Raw genomic sequence first — 22,638 nt, 5'->3', positions numbered from 1 at the left:
TCTTATTTTTTGAAGAAAAATATTATGTGTTATGTAAAATTCAATTAGATAACTGTGTGAGAAAAAAAGCAATGAAACAAAACAACAATTAGAGATGAGATTTGTATTTATTACATTATATAACAACTAGGAAGTAAAACATTCTTTCAATGCTCAGAACAATCTATGAACACTATACACATACTCTTATGAAAATTCATTTTTTTAAAAAAAATTCAACACAGAACATATAATATTTTCTTATACAAACAGATCGAAATATCACATTTGTTTCCGATGCTATTTTTCAAAAAAGAATTCAAGATTAAAATCACAGATATTTTTGTAATGCAAGGTATCAATGCCTCCATCTTAGCTTGCAGAACTGTTTTTATATATTTCCAAACTCTACATTCTTCCCATTTCTAAACATATAGCTAGGAATTAAATGATGCAAAACATAGCTATAGCAAAACAGTTTCAAAATTAGCACTTTGCAAAATATAGAGGGTCATATATAAAGCAAACATATATGTTCAAAGAAAGAAAGATACAGTTATGGAAGTAACCTTTACCTTAGTGCAGTGGATATGCGCTATCTTCTAAGATTGATTATACCTTTACAGACAAATCAATAATTATCTCAAATATTACGATGAATACAGAGAAAATACCACAAAAATTTATAGCATCACTGATTACTATAAAATAACCTTATAGATATACCAATAATTTGTTTTAAACCCCTGAAATTACTATGAATACTTTGAAATATATTTTTGATAACTGACATGAAATAATTCAAGAATTTTGTTTAGATTTAAATATTTCAGAATATTTAGTTGTTGTATAAATTGAATAATTCTGCACTATAAATTTAACATTGCTTTTGAAATTTCATTTTTTAGGGTGATTAGTTGCTAAGGAATTTACATTTTTAATTAAATTATTGTTAGAGGATAATTTTATTCTAAATTGGATTAACTCTTTGTTTTTGGAACTAACATTCTTTATTTGTCATATTTGCAATAGACACATTAACTAATAAGATTCGTTGCTAGAAATGCTTACAACCAGTTTTACATGTAGCACATGGCACTTTTACTATTGGTAGGCATTGCTTCTACAACTCTACTTTTTCTTTGAGTGTACAATTTTGCTATATGAAGATATAGATAATATACCCTGTATACTAATAATGTTCATTACACAATACTTTTCAAATAAAGAATTAATCTTTATAAAGGAAAAAAATATATATACATATATATACAAACTTAATCGTATAACAATGTGCATATGTTAAAAGTATATGATTCAAATGAGTTGAATAAATTTTCATATATAAATTTAAAGGCTCTTATAAATATTCATAGCCTGTATCTCTATCAATAAAATAATTAAGCTCCATAAAATATCTACATATCTATATAACCAACTGTCAGAAGTATGGCATTTTCAACTATATACAATTGAAAATAAATAAGTTGAATAATATTTTTAATTTCTTGATCATTATATATTTAAAAAAGTTCCATATCTTTTAAATGCTAAAAACAGAATGCGAGCATATAAAATGATTTTTAAAAAATCAATTTTCAATAAAATATAAAAGAATTTTCATATAAAACAAAGAATAATTTGCAATAAAATTTTTCACTTAGATTCTTCATTTCACAAAAGTATAAAATCTTTATCTTTTATATAAATATCCCTATATAAATGTTAAAATAATTTATATATATATATATTAACTTATAGTTTTATATTTATCCACTTGGAAATTTTTTTTTAAATAAATAAACAAGAAAACAAGTATTATTTTCAATATCAAATATAGATGATGCAGCAGTTAAAGATTTCATTAATAATACTTGTGTGAAATTTTTGCAAGTACAATGGATTTTATTTTAGAAATGAACAATTTCATACCACTTTGTATTGGAATTAAATTTTGTAATTAAAACCATTAAACAAAAACTTGGCCATTTAATTCTCACAGTTAGAAAAATAATCCTAGAAATACTTTATTTAATACAATAAAGTCAGGGAATCTCAACAAAGGATAATTTTATTTGTACTCAGTAAGATGATTTAGGTTGGAATTTACTGACATTTAAAAATTAAGGCACAGAAGTATATCTGATTTTCTCCATTTTTAATTAAATATGCAATAATTTGAAACAAAAACAAGTGAATATTTGTTCAGACTTTACAAACATGCAATCAGTTTAAATTAAGCTTGTTCATATTAATTATGACATGTAAGAAATGCATTAAATTTTCTAATCAATGTATGTTGTTTCACTTCGTAAAACTTTATTTTGATGAACAAAAAATATTTGTCTAATTATTCATTTTTCAATAAACTTGGGTATTGAATTAAAAACATGCAATTAATAGATTCACAAAATTATGAAACATTCTATTCTGATGACTGAAAGCCAAGTACTTGATATTTGTTTCAATAAGAATAATTATAATAGCATTTTTTGCTTACGGCAAGCTTGAATGCATTATGCTGTATGCCATTTGCTTCTCACACATGCAGCATGCACATTAAAAAAATTATTTTTTTTACTTACATTTAAAAGCATTTCCATGAAAAATTTCAAAATAGTTGCAAAGAAATAAATGCTCACATGACATGTTCTTACAGGAATAAGATTTTAAATTTAAAGCATATAAAACAATGGTAATTTATATTTGCTGAATTATTTAAACTGAAGTATAAAGAAAAAAATTACAATATTATATATATATATATATATATATATATATATATATATATATATATATATATATATATATATATATATATATTACAAGAAATAAAAAAAGTTCAAATATCAATATAACATAAATAAGAAATTTGAATGACTCAAAACTAGAAAGGTGGAAAAAAAAAAAAAAAAAAAAGCAAACATTCAAAGTTCATCTGTAAATTGTGAATCATACATTTTTAAAAGCTATTAATGGAATAAATATTAAAACTTACCTCTGTTCATTGTTTTCCATTTTTAAAATAAATTTACTGTAAAAAAATTAAATAAGAAAAATTATTGCAGAACATTCTTACTTGATGCATTATCCGTGTTTTTTTTTTTTTTTTAACTTTCCTCAAGGCCAAACTGGGCCTAGTATAAAAAAGTAGAGCTTATATAATTTCATCACATTAACTTTTCAAAGATTTAACCTGTTAATTGGGTAATTACCATATTTTCTTGTTTTGCACTGAAATATTCACATGGTTAACAGCATCATCCTAACATCAAATTTTCAATCATAATTTTATTTCTTACAGACACTATTATACACAGTTGTATTTCCAATTATTTTAATATTAAGAAATTTATAGATACATGAAATGCCATTTTAAAGTTTAAAAAAAGTTAAAACACAATTGAATTTAATTCTTAATAATAAAAAAGGGAAGCATTTTCCTATTGCATACCATCATCCTATTTTTGTGAATTTGCTGTTGCATGTCTCTATGTGCCATCATTATCTTGTACTATAAATATGCTTTTAGTCAAAAGTACCATAGTTAAAAGTTTTACAATTCAAACTCCTCATGAAACAATTCTTATATACTTTATAAATCTTAGGAATAACACACATTATTATGCTATTATGACTTTATCTTAAAAACTGACAATTGGCTTTAAGCATTTTCTTACAAGTTCTTCCTTAAAAATATTATCTAATGTTATGATAAATCATGCATAAATGCTTATTCAAGCAAACTGAAGGGGAAAAAAAAAAAAAAAAAAAAGAGAGATAAATGCCAACAGAAAAATTAAATATTGATTCCCCCCCCCTTCAGTAATTATGATAAAACATTATATACATATTAAAATTATTTACTTTCTATTAATAGAAACTAATATTCTTATTATTTATTTCAATAAAAAAGTTTACAAAACTGGTTAAAAGAAATATAACATTAGAACAATGATGATCAATTTTGAAAAAACTCAAGACAACACAATTATTTATAAATCCTTATATATTTTTTTTTCCTTGAACATCTTTGCTTTCATGATTTATGTCTATATCTATCTCTTCACAGTGAATTCATGCAAATTTTCCATTTAATAATAATTTTAGTCTTCATTATTCATAAATATTAAAACTTGAACACAAAGTATTAATTTGGCATTCCATTCTTTCCTATTACTACAAAATCTGCTGCCAACTCCAAAAGAGTATAAATGCTTTGGTGACAATTTTTTTCTCTCTCTTGGATATAATTCAAACTATGCAACTCCAATTAATTTAAAAAAATTTGTTCAATGAAGCCTTATGAAATCCATAAAATACAGCTACAGCTATATGAGAAAAACTAATGACGATCCATTTTAACCATTTAACACTTGCACACCAAATTAAACTGAAACTCATGCTCTATTTAAGAACGATAATTCCCAAGTTTTATCAAAGCTAATTTATGCAAACCAAATTTTAGCATAAATAAAAACTTCTAAACATTATTTTGTAAGGGGGAAAAAAACCCAGTATTTTTAATTTCTTGACAAATAACCTATTATCTACAGCAAGAAAATATTAACTAACCATTAAGTAATAAAGTATTCAACACAAATTGGTAAAGCTTCTTTTTCAATTCAACTTCTTTGATTATCAAATATAATAAATTTTTAGACAGACTGTTACATATAAAACCTGAAATAAAAATTAACTTGTTTTAAAGAACTGGGTAATTTAGACATCTAAGATGATAAAGATATTACAAAATTACTAATTGGTTAGGATATTTATCTTGTATGGTTAATTTCACTATTACATAACCATATGTTGAAGAAAAATTAGTTACATAATGTTACAAAGCTTAAAGAAAAATTACTAATAAAATTTTATTTAATAAATGTTATATAAAATTTTATTTAAAAAAATGTGTCATTATTAAACAAGCAAAATAAGTATTAAAAGAAACTCTTACTTTACTGTTTTTCAAAAGTTTCTAGTATATGACTTAAAAAACCCCACACAGGTCTATATATTCTAAAGACAAAATCATTATTTTTCTGCTATAACATGTACATAAAAAAAATCCTCAAAAATTTTGTAAAATAATTTTTTGAACTATCAGCTTTATAGCTAATTGAGAACAATCTAAGTTTCATTTCAAAATGTTTGACAAAAAAAAAAAAAAAAATGTAATGGTAATACATTGCATAGAATAAATATAACAGGACATAATTTTTTCCATGGCTTTAATTACATGTAATTATAAATATGCTTAAGGTAGTAATACCATTTCCTATTTTCACAGCTAATAAAGGGAATCCTCAAGTGTTCTTTAAATAACTTTTTTTAAAGGTAATTTCTAGTTATTTTTAAAACTTAAAGAAAATAGTCAGCAAATAAATTAATCATTTAATTTTTTTAATGACATTTTATTAATTATTTTCATGAAAAACATTGTGCTACTTTTGATTTTTTTATGTGCAAGTAGATTTTGGATATAACGCTTATTTCAATAATTCTATATGAATCAGTATAATTTCAATATTTGTGCAATAAAATAGCAAAATACTACAGCTTTTTAAAAATATACTAAGAAAATTAACTACAAATACAAAATTAGACATGCTGTAAAAGATCTGTTCAAGGCAGATTTTGCATGTCAACATAAAATATCAACACAGGTGCAAACTATAAAGTTGTGCATAGAGCAATGAAAATAGACAAATAAGAATGTTCTGCATTCTTATAAAACACACGGTGTTATTCACTGAACTCAGTTTATACCCATCAAAAGTTTGTTAAAAACCTACAATGAATTTATACAAATTAATATTTCATTTAAATCTTCCTAAGCATGTAATGATACATGCAATACAAATTTCAAACCAACTTTTTAAAATAATTCAATTATTTTTTATGAGTAATTATAATTCATGATAGGGGAAAAAAAAAAAGAATATACGATATATTCCTTTCATTACTCCCAACTGCTTCATAACATCTGCCCATATTTTATGAGGTAGGCATATTAATAAAATATAAAATTTAGAACTCTAGAATAGAAACAATGTAGAGTTTGGAAACGGGTTTACCGACGCATGACTGAGTTTAAAGACTGTGGTTGCAAATTTCCACTGATGTGGTAGCTATAAGTTGTGTACATAGCATTCTGTGGCCTACTAGGTTGGAGAGTTTCTTGGTAAGGAGTTTGGCCATGCATATTTACATTAACCATGCCCATCTGAACTGCAGAAGGTGGTAACTGTGCTTGATTGATGAAACCAGCATTGGTAATATAACCAGTATTTAACATAGCTGCAGATGGAGCCTGTTGAATCCGGTAACCAACACCATTTATAGTCTGATAACTTGCCACAAGGTTAGGGCTGAGTGCAACATTCGGGTTCCTTTGCATCTGCCGGTGATGAAAATGGTATTTATTATAATTATGAGAACTAGATTGCATAGATAATTGAGGTTGTAGATTGGCCATTGCAGGAGTCAAAGAGCGTTGCATCTGAGGTGGAGGAGTCATGTTGACCTGTGGTGAAGGTGGAGTCATGTTTGGAGGAGGAGTCATTGTATTGCATGGGGGATTGGGAACAATATCCATGATACCATTTGTCAGCTGCTGTAATTTTGCAAGGCTACAGCTGGTTCCAATTTGAGAGGGTGTATTAGGGGTTGGTGTAGGAGTGGGAGTTGGGGTGTAAGTGTAACTAGGAGACTGTATATGGAAATTAGGTGTTACAGAAGAAACAGGGCATGCATTGGGAGTAACACCTACATGCGTTAATCGTTGCATAGCACCAGAAATATTGCCAGATGGATGATTAGCCACTGAAAAATTTTGTGGTGACTGCTGAAGTTGATGGTGGTTTTGCATAGATGCAGCAGCAAATGCCGCTGCTGACTGTGGTTGAATCACCGTTGCAACAGGCACACCAACCATGTAAGATCCTGCAACTGATCCCCCAACAGCAGTTGAATTACTACAAGGTACACTCATATTCATTGCATTCATGTAGCCATTGTTTGTATTGGGAGCTGGACCCACAAACAGAGCATTAACAGCTGTTGCATTCACACTAACCATGCTTGACTGCATTAAGCTAGAAACTGGACCTGCAGGAGATATATTAGCAATTCTCTGGGTCATTCCAGAAGAATGCTGCTGCCTTTTTCGGTTTGAAACATTGATGCAATGGCCACTGGTATTAGTATGGTGGGCTTGTGCTTGTGCCTGCACAACAGCTGCCTGAGCCGCGGCGGCGGCAGCTATCATCTCCCTACGGCTGTTATTCGCACACTGTTCCGAAAGAGAAACATTTGTACAATATGATGGAGTATTATTTAATTGGGCACAGTCAGGGTAAGACTGTGGTGGAGAAGAACGAGCTTCAACAGAGTTTTGCTGAGTTATCTCATTGCTACACACAGAGGTAGGAGATTCTAGCCCCAACTGACAAACGTCTATTTCTACTGAGTTGTAACCACTATTGGTAGAGGAATCTGGGGTATATACTCCCATACTTGACATTTCTTGAGGAGTAGGAGTATGTTTTGAGACTATAGTCCCAACTGGGGTGGCAGGTGAGGACATTTGGGAACTTTGAGACAAAGGTTGAGACACTTGGGGAAGTTCAACTATGATTTCTGGCTGTTCCATCATTTCTTCTGAGTAATGATCTGTTCTGGAATGCTGCACATCATCTTTGTGTTGTTCTGCATAGGTGCATTCCTGAATATCGTCATTTATTTCATGAACAGACATATTCTCAGATATTTGGCAATCAGAGTTGCTGACATCATCTATCTCCTGCACCTCATTAGAACTGAGGATACATTCATCTTCTTTGCTTTCATCCTGAGAATGGTAAGGACTTAGATTTTGGAAAGTTCTAGAATGATTTGATTCCGGAGTTTGAGGTGTCAAAGGCATCTCTATAGTAGAAGACTGTTCCATTTGCTCATTAATGACTTCTACAGCTTCTCTCACCTCATTTTCATCTTCATTTTTAAGCTCATTGTGTATTGACATCCTTTCTACAGTGTGCATATCTGTGTCAGGCACATGAAGGGATCGCATATCTATATCAGTCTGACTATGAAATGTTAAATCAACACTGGCACTATCAATGGTTTCGCCCATTTTTAAATCTTTTATTTCTTCAACTTCTAAACAATCCGAATGAGAGGACTTGCTTTCAATTGGCATCAAATCATCAATATTTTCTTTATCCGTTTCCTCTAAAATGCATTCATTATCTTTCTCAAGCAAGTCTTTGTCCTCCTTGTTTTCAATTTCATTTAGAAGAGGAGCAATTGCCTTATCTATTTCTGTAGATTCAGCAACATCAGATATTTCACAGGTACTCAAAGGTAAGTTTTCTTCAGGGTCTAAAGGTGTATCTTTAGTTTCATCTGGCAATTCAGTAATGTGTTTAGGACTAGATGAGCTGTCAGATTTATCTTCATCCATTTCTTCCTCTTCATTGGCTGACATTTCTGCCACTGAGTTGACTTCAAGTGAATCATCGTCTTTTGTCTCTGGTAAGCCTTCAATGAGTTCTTTGATTTCAGGCTGAGGAGAAAGAAAAATCTTTCAGGGTATGTAAACATTAAAAACACTTTACATTAACAAATTTTTTATTACTAAGATGGATAGAAAAACTTTCAGATTGTCAAGTTGCAAGAAATTATTTAGTCATTAAAATTAAGGAATGTCTATTTAGAGCACTGTACAAGAAACTAAAAATCATAAGAGTGTCAAATCTCTAAGGAGTGCCTTTTAAAATATGAAGAAACGAATGATGAATGATAGATAAAAATTCCAGAGAATAAATTATATTTAATCCTCTAAATAGTAAATCACATAGAATTAAATACTAAAAATCATTTTAATTAATGCAAAAATGTTGACTACACATTTAATTTGAAATGTTTAATCAGCATGTTCTATAAACATAGAATTTTGCAAAATGAATTTTTGTTTGGTCTCCAATATACTGGATTTTTAAAAAAGAAAATTATGTGCATGATCTCAAAAGAATAAAATATTTTAAAACATAAGCATCAGTTAATTAACCATTTAATTAAATTTGATTCTGTGGGAATCGCACTGCCTGATAGTAAATTTGAAAAGATTTCATTTCAATTTTTTTCATTAATATTAATAAAATTATAAAGATTTAAAATGTAGAAAATAATAAAATAAAACAATTTTTTAAAACATTTTATTATAATTCTAAAAAGAGGAAAAATTTACCTTTTCATGCAATGAAAGTATGTTTTTAGTAAATTAATTTATTAGCCTTTTGCTGACAGGTGGCACTGAGAATTTGTACTAGAATATTTTTTTTTTTAATTTTTGTTAATCGGGCAGAATTTAAAAAAAAAAAAAATCCAACTTTTGCTTTAACTAATCTTTTTGACTTGCCATTTCAGCAACCAGTTAGAATTTCATTCCTTCAAGTAAACTTTTCAGTAGAATTTTAATTGCTCCCCAAATTTCAATAAGTAGTTGGTATAATCACTATTAATGCCCTGAGTTTTACTAACCATTCTTTGGCAACTTTTTATTTTTAAAGAAGCATTCTTATGGTGTGTCAAATGAGTGAACATAATTGAGAGATTCTTAACATCTGTATATAAAATTATTTACAAATTTAACTCAATTTTTGTTTAGTTGAAATGTTTATAAGAAAAGTTCTGAAAATTATTAATATTTTAGTATATATTTATACAGAAAAACAGATATTTTTATTATAATTTAGTTACCAATGATACAAAATTAAGAATATTTTCAAAAATACAACACATGTATTAAATATTTGAAATTTTCAACATGAATTCATATGAAATATAGTGAATATTTTATATCTGAATGCGATATATTAATAAATTTAATTCTATTTTTAATCTGTGGAATAGCAAAAGTCTATAACTTGTGTGATACACAAAATGAAAATTTTTAAACAGAAAATACAAGTAACTAAGATCTTTAAACATTATTTTATCAAAAACTGTAAACATAACATTATTTTAACATTTAAACATTATTTTATCAAAAATTGTAAACTGTAAAGTATGAAAACAAAATGTTCATGTTAAGTATTCATTTGGTAAAAAATTTAGTTTCAGAAATTTTTGAGAAATTTATTAAATTTCAAATAATTTACACATCCCTGACAAAGGGGGGGGGGCAGAAAAAAAACTGACACAAAATTGCTTCTAGGCTTCAGATGCAGTAAAATAGAAAAAGAGTAACCAGCTTATAAAAGATGGTACTGATTATCCATTGTGGCGATAAAATTTCTAAAAAAAAGTCAGCAAATGCCACTAAAAGAAGAGAAAAGTATCAAGTTTTTCTCATAAATTTGGTTCTTAAGAGCTGAAGAATATCTTATATGCGTTACCAGCAAAGTTTAAAACTGACATCCTATAGAATGCCAAAAATTGAACAAATTTCATAATATATATAAATGCACATTTATAGTAAAATCATTTCCTATCTTGGTGCAACAAAAACATTAATATTTTATTTATTTATTTATTTTTCTTTAAAGAAATAGACAAATTTTATAAAGTTCGTCATTTTTTAATAAATGTTCAATAAATTTTTTATGGCATTCTTTCGTTATTCTTCCAAACTAAACTTTGTATTTTTGTGAAATGAAAGCCTTTTCAGTAACAGCTTTATCATCATCTTTTTTCAAACTTTGCCTAAATAGCATTTGTGATTCTATAGAATATTTAGGGAAAATATACAATAATTCTTGCATTTAACACTTTACCTGAAAATGTTATATATTTTATGGAAAGCCAAGGTATTCTACAGAATGTCAGCATTTCATACACTGTCAGTAATAGGTTCATTAAAAAAATTCATACAAGATTAAAAAAAAAATTATAAAATAAAAAAGGTTATTTTTACTGCCTACCCCTATTATTTATTGCTTTATACTGCATAATGCAGTGATAACTACTTTTTTCTTAAAGTACATGAAATAACAGTTATATAATTTTAATCATCATACATACAGAAAGAAAAATTAGAAATCTTACTTCGATTTCTGTTATGTCTTTGTCACTATCGTCATCACTATCTTCTTGCGACTTCATTTTTGACTCAATACAATCAACTACCAGAGCCTGAAGTAGAGGAGGAGGCAAAAGATCATGTTCAGAAGCAGAGTTAGGCTCACGTGAAGAATCATCCTCATCTGAAAGCACAGCTGGAAGCAGAACTGGTGGAGTCTGAATGCCATCTCGATCTGCTTCTTTCTCAGTAGATTTTGATTCCTTTTTCTTCAATTTAACTTTATGCTTCTTTTTATCTTTGGAAACATCTTGATTATAATTTTTGCTTTTACTTTTCTTTCTTAATTTTTTGCATCTTTCCTTTCGGATGCGTTTATGTTTGAGTTTACGCTGACATTCGATGTTCAGTTTACTGGATTTCCTAAGGAATCCATGGACTTTTATTTTAGAGCTTTTGTGTTCTCCTAACACAGCATATTTGAGAATATCTGCAAAATGAAGCAAGTTATAGATATTAATAAGGATTATGAATAACAGATACAAAAAAAAATTCACAGTAATTTAATAATTTTGGAACACAATTCTTTATTAAAAAAATTTTAATTAATAAATAGTTTGGCATTCACAAATTCAATTTTAACTGACTTGGTCTAATTAAGAAAATGAAAATGTTAAAACTATATGCTGTTATCACATTTATTTCAAATTAATTTACTGTTATCAATTTTATTTCAATATGCTTTTCTTTCATTCTTTTTATATTTTTTTTCTTACTCTATTTTAATTTGATATTTCCAATTAAAACAGGATGATTTTTCCTATTATATTTAAAAGTAAAAAATTATATATCTTTTTGTTCTAATATCTTTATCAAAATATCAGTAAAAAAAAATAATCATACAAGCTTTACCTTTAAAAAAGATATGTTAAATACAAACAAGGAAGTATTCGCAATAAAAAAAGTCACATGGAAGAAATGATTTTTATCAAGTGAAAAAGAATGCCTGTTTTATACCTGTTATTCCCAATGCAATTTATAAGCCTAAACTACAATTTTATCCTTTTAATGACTTGAATTAGTACACTTTTTTTAAATGCATGATTATTTTCTTGCTTATAACTTCTAAATGCTTAAAGGAAGAGCACCAAGGAGATTTGCTACATACATCTTATTTTTTTGTAGGTACCTGAAATTCACAAGAAAGAATCAATGACTTTCATCTTGTTATAGCTTGGTTAAGTCACCTCGGATCTGAACATCATATTTCTGGCCCAAATATAGCTCAGAAGAAAATTACTTTGCAAATGACGATATATATAAAAACCCAACATTAATTTTTCAAATCTGTTGACTGTTTTACAAAAAAAAATTTCTGATTAATAAGGCATTCTTGTATCCCCCCCCCTCAAATTCCAGTATTAATTTATGGCATGGGCTTCCAAATTTTTATTTGGAAAAAATCAGAGAAATGCCCTTTGTAGTTTTTAAGGTTTCAAGAACATTTTTTTGTGACACTGAAAATTCTCAAACAGCTAGTGACTATCAATCTTTTTTTCATATTCTGTGCTAAAATGGGCAATTTATATAAGAGAATATAAAAAATGTTTGGATAATTTTGGTAAGTGACAAGTAAAATCTGACATATAGGAAGTTTGTTGCATTAGACTTTGGTGTCCTTTTTGCCCCTTTAAACTGATTTAAATTAATAAACTTTAACATTTCTTTTGCCCTTTCTATAAAAATTTGTATTACAACTTTTCAATAAATAATACACATTTGACAAAAAGACGTTTACAATCCTATAGAAGGTGAAAATATTCACACTGATTAAGAAAGTTGAAAATTCTATTTGAATTTCATCATTCAATAATAAGTCAAGGATTTTCAGTTTACAGTCAGATTTTTCATCAAGACAGATAAACTCTTTCTCAAATCCCATTTTTCAAAAGAACAGGAAAGTCTCATAAAATAACATTGGCTGTAGAATACCACATTAAAGTTGAAGCCATACATCCAGTTTAACCTCTCCCCTCCCCCATTCCAAATAGGAAGTGTAAATTTATTTACCTTATTTCAAGAACTGGTGGAGTGCTCATCAAGTATTAAATTATATATATTAAGATCAGTTACTCCTAAACAGAGAACCTTGAATGTATGAAACAATGCCAAATATAAATACATTCTTACAAGAGATACAAGAATAACAACTCTCCCCCAACTTCAAAGACCATTTAAGTTCTGCATCTAAGGCATAATAATAATATCTCCAGTCATTATATCTTAAAAATTCATTCCTTGCATAGCAATTCTACTTGTTGCACCCACTTTTCGATAACTTCAAACTATACAAAGAGAAAAGATTGGAGATAGACAATTCTTCCATATCAATATCTCATCTCTGTTGGAAAAATTTTCAAGACAAAACTAATAACTCAATTGAATTTTATGAAAAGTGTCATAATGTGGAAAAAAATGCACAACAGTCATTTCAATGGCTTAAATTGTTGAACTGGCTCTTGAAAACTGATTTTTAAGTTTACATTCGAATATGTTATTGGATTAGGGAGGGTTAAGGTGTGAAAGTTGGAACATTGATTTTTCTGGAAATAAATACAGGCTAATATGAGAGAAAAAATTTAAATTAAAAAGCCATAGAAATCTGGTAGATATTTTGCAATTCCATTTAAAAATTGGCTAAACAGAAAAACGTCCAGTAAAAATTTTAAACTGATATCTGGATCATTTTTAGAGACCCTTATTAATAATAATAATAATAATAATAATAAAAAAATATAGTCATTGAAAAATAACTACAAATTCTATCCTATTAGAAAATGTTGTTTTGTAATTCTATGATTTACTGATAACTGGTTTTCAAAAAACATTAAACAGCAGTATTGATAAGCATAATGGCATAGGAAGATGTGTTCAGACTTAATAAATAAGTGAGACAAAATATTAATTTCACATTTAATTTTCAACTCTTTTCTAAAAATTGATTATTAGAATGTCATTTGACATAGTAAAACACCATTTTTAGAACAGGATTTTTTTTTTTATTTCAGCATGCAAACCTAAACATTTGGTTACATATTCTGCTAATTTTTCAAGGATCTAATGAAAAAAATCATCCTCTTTTCCTGGGTAAAGTCTAATTCAAGGCATTTAAAGAATGTGAGAATTATGTAGAGCTATTTAATTAATATTCGAGTACAGCCTGGTGTGTAAATAAAAACAAAGAGGGATTGGGAATGGTGACAAGCTACAACTGTGTTTAAAAAAAGGGAGTATTGTAATGTTTAATAGCTGTATGCAAGCAAAGTTACCAAGTTATATATATCTTGAATTTATAAAATATAATGGTCACAAGAAATTTTTTCAAATTTCCACTTTTGAAGTTTCTTAGGAAATCAAGAGTGTTTTAAATTATCCCTAACAATTTTCACTAAAGAGTAATGAATAACACACTTTTATAGTAATAAAAGCAATTTTTTACATAATAAAAATAATTTACAATACGACAAAAGCACATCTTTAACAAAAAAAAAAAAAGTAAAATTTTTACTCATAATTTTTAAATAATTCATTCATTTTATCAAATTAACAACTAGCAATTTTGAAAGAATTTAAAACGATTGTTCATGTTTTTTTCTAATAATGATTTGAAACCATCTGACATCATTAAAAAAAAAAAAAAAACCAATACAATGATTTTTAAGAATTTCAATACATGATTTGATGAATTTCTTTTCAACAAGAAAAGGCCTTAACTTATTCCTAACAATTCAAGGCGGACTTGTCAAGAAATGTGTATATTTTGATTGACAAGACTGAAGGTACCAGAATGAAAATCTATTATTGATATATCAGCAGAATTAATGGAGTTAATACTAACGAAATGGATGTGACAGCCTTGAAGAGAATGAATTTGGATAAATTAGTGGTGAATGCCTAGTTTGAGATTCCAAAAACAGATAAAGGCTATATTTTTATGAAACTATGATCCTCCAATGATTGAAGTTAAGGGTAGGAAAGAAGTACGTTTATTTTCCCCCGTAATGTAAATTTCAAAAAAGAGTAGAATAATAAATTGAATATTCTACTTGAAGTGAAAACACAATTTTTTAACTGCTAATTTGATCAACTAATTTTAACGTGTATTTGTAACTCTTAAATATTTCCTTACTGCAGTCATAATACTTTGTCATTTGTCATGTCCCAACAAAATTGATGATCAGTACTAAGAAATCATTGCAAATAGAATATGCCTGTGATAGTTTCTATGCAATATTTCACGAAACAGAAGATATTTTTTGCTGTAAAGAAGTAAAAAACAATATGTTTAGGTAAGAAGCAGTAAAATGCTGAGGAAATACAAAATAGGCTCTTAATATTTCAAATACATTTTTTTTCTTTTTCAAATCATTTTGTTGCTATGATTAGAGTTTGATAGAATTTACCGACACTAAAACCATTCCTGATTACGCAATGCCAACTATGTTCTATGATTAGAAGTCCAATATATGTTTTTAGTTACCCCATAATCTGAGGTAATTGGAAATGCACTACACAGATTTGAAGCATTTTTATAAGTGAGGCTGATTAATTAATAAATTAATTAAATGAAAAAAAAATAATATTGTTTAATAAATTCAGTTGAAAATGATTGTACAGTTACAAATATATAGATTGCTTACTATCAACTTAAACTAATGTGGTGGGGGAAAAAAAAAAGAAAAAAAATGACAGGATTTGAAAAATGTGTTCCCAATTATCCCAAATGACCTGCCATAAAGCAATTTATATTCCAATCAAAATCTCATATTAATTCTCATAATAGAATTAACATTTAGTATGAGAAAATTCAGTAAATTTATCAACTTTAAATTCAAAATAAAAAGTCAAAAAGATTTGGTGGTAATTTCAGAATGAAACGCAATCTACATCTTTCATTTTTTGTGTAAAATATAGCGTTTTTATACTCACATAAAATATAATACATAAATTAAGTAGAAGCACATATTAAAAACATACCTACAAATATTTTCTGAAAAAAAAAATTTTGAAGAGAAAAAAAAATAATCAATAAAGAAAGCTCTCTCACTTTAAATACTAGTGAAGAATAATTATCATGAAGTAAATAAAAGAAATATCTGTAATAGATGCTAAATACAAGGGAAAAAAAAAAAAAAAGGAATATCGCCCAATGATGATCTTAAAAATAATGAAATTAATAACAAATTTCCCTTCAAGAATAAATAAATAAAATTTTTTAACTAAAACGAACATATATGGCCCAAAAAACTACTAGTAGTCTTGAGGTCATATTTTAGATATGAATTAAATAAAGTATTTATAAGTACCAATACAGATTTAAAAAAAAAAAAATCTAAATACCTGTTTCTTGTTTATGTTCTTGACATTTCTTCTGCATTTTTAATTTGTGCTTCCTTAAAAGTTTCCTCTTAAGATTTCGAATATAGGCACTTGTGTACCTTAGACAATCTATTGACTCATCACTTGAGTCTAAAATTGAGCTGTGAATACTAGATACTTTTACTTTCTTTCTTTTTGGCTCCCCTAAAATGGTATCTAATTCTATGTGCTTCTCCGTCAATTTTCTTTTGTTCTTATGTTTTAAAAGCTTCCTTCTTTCCCTTTCTTGGGATAACAGACAAGTTTCACATTTAATCTTTTCTTTGGAATACCACACTCCACCCACAAATACTTTCTCTAGCTTGTTATTCGATTTCATGCGTTCACTAACAAACTGTTTCTTCTTATCACGAACTTTTGAAGATTCTTTTCGACACTTTTTGCAGTTGTCATTTTTAAACGTCCTCTGAAAGGAAAATACACATAAAATATATTTAAGAATGTGAGTAGAAGGAGGACAAATATTTAAATATTTCACATATCTATTAAACCTTTCAAGAAAGACTGAAGAGTCATCGAAGTAAGTTCAAAATCAATGCAATTTTTAAACATAACCCTTGAAAAGCTTATAGAAAGTAACAAAATTTAAAATGGAGACCTCAAATTTTAATCTACTATGCAAAATTACAAAGTTTATGATTCTAAAAATTGGTTCGGCTTTACCAAAGCTCTTATTAAGAAAATAAAACAATGACCATCTTTACTGTTTTTTTATTTTATTTTGTTTTAATGGTTAATTCAACTCCAGCTCACACAACCCAAACACAACCAAAACATGAATGTCCAAATTGATTTCAGGAAGTAAAAAATCAGTGTTTTTATTTTATGATGCCAAAACTGAGTTTGCTCTCCTTTATCACTATAATGCTTGTGATTAACTGTCTTTTTTAATATATGACAATGCTTGTTCCACATTTCATATAAAGTTAGAATGATTATAAATGTACAAGAGCTTTCTTATAAATTTTTTTATTGTAAAAGATCAGCAAAAAAAGAAAAAAAATCAAAATCACATGTTAAATTTATTATTAATTTGTTATATTTAGCATAAAAATTAAAATGTCATTTTAACTATAATTAAACAATTTTCATTAAACATAAATACAGTCCATTAATTTTTCATATGTGTCAAAACATTAACTATAGTAGATATTAAATATAATTTTGTTCACCAAATAAATTTTTCTAAACTTTTTGATTACGATTTATAAAATACATAATTCTTTTTCATGTTTGATAGATTTCCTTAAACTACACTCCATGGATAAGAGAGTTAACTAATATTGCTAAGGTACATGAATATTTTCACACATTTTCACAATAATACTTCAAAACAGTAATAAGACGGTAATACTAATAATGTTTCTGCCAGAACAGAAATTAAAACAAAATTTAACTGCAAATATATACTATTGTTGGAGGTGAACAAAATATTTCTTATTATTTATTTATCTTATTTATATTCATTTCTCTTTTTCTCTTATAACATTTTAACTTACAAAAAGTTTTTTTTACATAAAGTTTTAAAACTCATGCACTTAAAATTGAAAGGTAGTGAAAAATGAACTTGCTTTAACCCGTAGTATTAAGACCATTTTATAAAATTTTTGCATGATAATAATTTATATAAAATAAATTTTAAATATTTTTCTGATCTTCTTTGTCTTGTCTTTAAGAGTCAAAAATAAAAATTCTAAAGAATGATAAAAAACTACTGATTGCAACTGACAGGAAAAAAATTATTCATAAAGATAATAAAATGCAAAGAAAAATTTGAGCAATCAAGAAATGAAAGAATAAAGTTGCAAGACTAATTATTCAAGGGATTGTATTAATTGAAAAATTTAGCTGACCTGAGGTTCCCACTTCAAGCAATCTGCATCTAATACAATTCTTTGGGATTTTTCCTTGTTTAGCTTTGTCATATATGATTTCAAAATGGCTTCATCCACTGTAACTATGTACCTAAAAATTCCAAAAATATATAACACTTCAAAATACTGAAATTCAAATGTTTAATGTTTAATTTTGAATTTTATTTTTATGAAGATGTGAGGGCAAAGAATAATTAAATAGAATAATGCAATAAATTACTTTCCTAATCATAAGTTTCAAGCAACAAAATATAACATACAAAAGAAAGCTTGATTTCTTGCACACATCAAGCATATTGTACTTAATAATTACAAAATGCATTGTAATTTAAAAGAAAAAAAAAAATAAAGAGTTTTAAGCATATTACAAAAATATCTAATATTATTTTAAAAGTGAGATGTACATACTTTCCCAAATCATTTCTTGTTACCATATTAAGCATTGTCAAAGTTGATACAACATCTAAGAAAGTCATACCAGTAGCTTTGCAAATACCTACAAAAATTTTAAAATTAAAAATTCATATATTGAATTAACATTACATTATACACCTTATTTATTTGTTTCATGAATCACACATAAGATATCATATTTTCATTAAATAATAAAATATATATGAATGATAAATAAAATATAAAGAAAGAGAAATATGTTTTGGCAGCTAAAAATAATCAATTTTTTTTAGCATTTTTTCTCTTATAAAAATATATCTAGTGATTTAATTTAAATAAAAACTTCCTTTGGATTTTAAAGCGCAGCAAAATAGGATTTATATTTCTTATTTTATTTCAAATGTTATGTTATTTCAAATGTTATTTAAAATACTTTTTATTTCAAATGTTAAATTAAATATATGAACAATAACAATGGTTGTGAATGAATAAATAATAATAAGCATGCAAATATTTCCTGACACATACTTTTTATAGTTATTTTCTTCCTACGGTCAATTTTATTCAAATGTTCAATAACAACCGATTCCCAATATGATGTATAGCAAATACGACCAAGTGCTGAAAGAGGTTTTTCTGGTGTTCCAAATCTTCCTTCCTTTCTTGACAAGAGGTAGCCTTCAAATAAATACATTTCATTCACTTATAAAATCTTGCAAGATGATGCACAATAGACATCAGTGAATAAAGTAATTACCATAAATTTACCTTCAATTATATTTATTTACAAGTTTTCCTCTCATCTTTTTTTTAATGATATGAACAATAAACAGATTAAACTGAAATTAATTAGTTTTGAACACAGATTATAAGTGGATCTAAAATGAGAATGATGATCTAATGACACTAGATAATAATAAAATATATAATTTTTAGCAACTTTCTAAAAATTAAAACTCAGCTTACTGAAATCAATAAGAAATCTTCCATAACCCTGCCTTTGATGTTGAGGCAATACCATAACACACGATACATTATATCTTTGCTGACAAAATCGTTCCTACAGTAAATAAATAAATAAAACATTTAGGATGTAAATAAGAATCTAATATTTTAAATCTAAATAATATTTAAATTATACAAACATTTCTCTATAAAAAATATAATTCATTTATAGCAGTAACACACACAAAAGAATTGTCTAAATACAAGACTTCTAAAGACTATTCTACTGAAAATTCATTTTTTGGATAATTTTAAATTCAATGTCTTTAATATCACTATACTTGCTTAACTCGCATCTACTTTATATTATATATCTATGTAATAATATTTTAAAATCTAATTTAAACTTAATTTTTAGCTCAATTCGGCCCATATAAACTTCATTCTAGGATATTCTCTTGTTTAAGTAAAAAAAAGTAACAACTTCAGTTACTTTTTTTTTTCTTTTTGAATTCAGCTATTTATATATATTTTGTCCAAAATCAAGACCTCCCCCTTTTTTTATTTCATAGATTTGCAAATATTTTTTTTATCTAAAACCTTCTTTCATATACTAAAAAAAATGTTGAGGGAAAAAAAAAGCACTATCAAACATTTTTCATATTAAATGTACCTGTAAAAACCATAAAATAGTTAACTTCTTCCTCACTAAGACTCTTTCAATAACCTGATATTTAATGTCTGGTTATAAAAGAAAATTAAATCCTCAGCTTCAATTATACTTCAAATCTCGGCAAAAGAAAGTGCTAAAATAACAAATTGAACATAACAATTTTAATATTACAAATAATCAGCTATTCTATAAATTAAAGAAATTTGTAATATATAAAATACAAGTCTTCATAAAAAATTTAGCTTAAAATGTCCAAAAGTATCAGTAATAAACTTACTTTTGAAAAATAGCCTATTAAATGACATCCTTTTTTGTCATTCTTAGTTAGGACATAAAATAGAAATGGTTCCACATCAAAAAACAATGTTTTATGATCTAGAAAAAGCTTAGCAAGCAAACATAAATTTTGACAGTATGTTTTGTTAAGTCCACCATCAACTTCAAAAATACTTAAATCGCCTTTCCTGTATATTTCATCTGCTGGAGGGTGCCTTACAGAACATTTTAACTGAAAAAAATAAATACATTATATTAGTTTTGATTTATGAAGAAAGGCATAGTTTCAATTTAAAACTGTTTATTTTTTATTTTCAGTTAGACTGTATACATTAAAATGTACAAAACAGAGTTAAAAATTCTGCATATCTTAACTTTTCTGCAAATTTTTAAATAATTCAAAATTTTTAATTAATTACAATAAAACTCCCATGCGTTAAACAAATATCTAATTATACTACAAAAAACAAAATCTTTGTATTCTTCACAAAATTCAATATTACCGCATTTTTATATTTTCCTGCCCTTCACAATGATCTTTGCTTGGCCTTTCTCTGAATTTTCCTACAAAATTTTAGTTTTCCTAATATTTACGCCATATCAAACAATAGAGCTGTGCTAATTTATCGATATCATGATGATGAATTGGGCCGCACAATAAATTGCGATCCAATGTGCACGGTTAATTTTTGTTTTTGAAGCTTTACTTAAACTTTTATCAATGATACATCTCACAATTGTTTGCAAAGTTTTAATAATTGTATTTTTTACTCTTGAATTGCACTTCCAAACTCCATTCTGATTTAATTATTCTGTAAAAAGGCAAATCAAAATTGTATGCTTTGGAATAAAAACATGAAAAAAATATATTGTCAAAAATTAAATATATTTTTTATTCAAAAGTAACTATTGTATTTTATGCAAAGCTGATATATAAATGAAAAAAACTTTATATGGCAAACTGAATTGACACATTAATCAGAAATGAAAACAAAATTTAATAAGTTGTTGGTTGATTCTTGTCTATTTTATATCAAGCATTCAAAACAAATATTTATATAGATTTCAAATTTAGCTTTAAATTTACAAGATCATTTGAGTCAAAAGTTTTTTTCAAATTATAGCATTTATTGTTCATTAAAAAATATAATTTAAAATTCTATGCATGCAATTATATTTATTAAGAAGAAAATTTAAAACATAAAAGATTTTATTATACTATATGCATATACATACTATTTGCTTATATATACAGTTCAATTTACCTTTTTTTAAAAATATTTATAACATCATTCAAAATTTAATGCTTATATGTTAAAAGAATAACAATTTAAATTGTACTATGTTTCTTGTTTGAGATAATAAGCTGATTTATTAGTAATAATAAAAGTATGAAAGCAACATAAACAGAAAAATATTATTAAAGAATAAAAATGTGAAAAATTAATATTACAAATTTACGCACTATTTGATGAATGATGAAATTTTTGATGCAGATTGAAATTTCATAAATTTTATCTTCGAAATTCCAAAATTGTTTCTGGAATTTAAAATTTCCTACAATTTTCTTAAAGATTTTTTAAGAAATTAAGCTTTATTTAAGGTATAAGAATTTTTTTTGTTCATTTTCTTTTCTTACAATATGCTTTTAAATTCTCAAAAATATATTAATTCTCAAACTTTATGCTTTTAAAAATATTGTTTATATCTGTTTTATAATATATTGTTCATTATATTGACTTTTATCTATGTTAAAAATTAAATTTAATTGCAGATTGGTTCACCCACCAGTGGATCACTATCTAAATTTTTTAATTCTTATAAATCTTGATTGAACTTTCAATACTTGTCAATACTGATTGTGAACAAGATAGGGAGCATCTTCTGTTTGGATTTGGAGGCAATGCTTTGAAATCACTTCAGGAAGGGCATATATGTGGATGGATTGATATACTGATATACTTTTATTATATATATATCATATTGTATATGAGTGGAATATATGTTAGAATGTTTATTGTTTTTCTTTT

General features: G+C 26.5%; 1 protein-coding gene across 2 annotated transcripts in view; it reads right to left on the bottom strand.

Annotated features, from left to right (window-relative positions):
* Positions 1–2,865: 2,865 nt before the first annotated feature.
* LOC129957460 (histone acetyltransferase KAT6B-like) overlaps positions 2,866–22,638 on the bottom strand; it is a 39,180-nt gene continuing 19,407 nt past the window's right edge. For both annotated transcript variants that reach the window (XM_056069785.1, XM_056069777.1), the window contains exons 9-16: positions 20,610–20,840; positions 19,681–19,774; positions 19,243–19,392; positions 18,730–18,817; positions 18,301–18,412; positions 16,409–16,853; positions 11,035–11,498; positions 2,866–8,551 (exon numbers count right to left, since the gene is read on the bottom strand). In XM_056069785.1, coding sequence (XP_055925760.1) covers positions 6,056–8,551; positions 11,035–11,498; positions 16,409–16,853; positions 18,301–18,412; positions 18,730–18,817; positions 19,243–19,392; positions 19,681–19,774; positions 20,610–20,840 — 4,080 coding nt within the window. In that variant the 3' untranslated portion in view covers positions 2,866–6,055. The remainder of the gene's footprint in view (positions 8,552–11,034; positions 11,499–16,408; positions 16,854–18,300; positions 18,413–18,729; positions 18,818–19,242; positions 19,393–19,680; positions 19,775–20,609; positions 20,841–22,638) is intronic.

This window comes from Argiope bruennichi, chromosome 2 (assembly GCF_947563725.1).
Source record: "Argiope bruennichi chromosome 2, qqArgBrue1.1, whole genome shotgun sequence".
Taxonomy (NCBI): domain Eukaryota; kingdom Metazoa; phylum Arthropoda; class Arachnida; order Araneae; family Araneidae; genus Argiope; species Argiope bruennichi.
The sequence above is the reverse complement of the archived record's forward strand: the minus strand, read 5'-3'. Positions and strand labels throughout refer to the sequence as shown.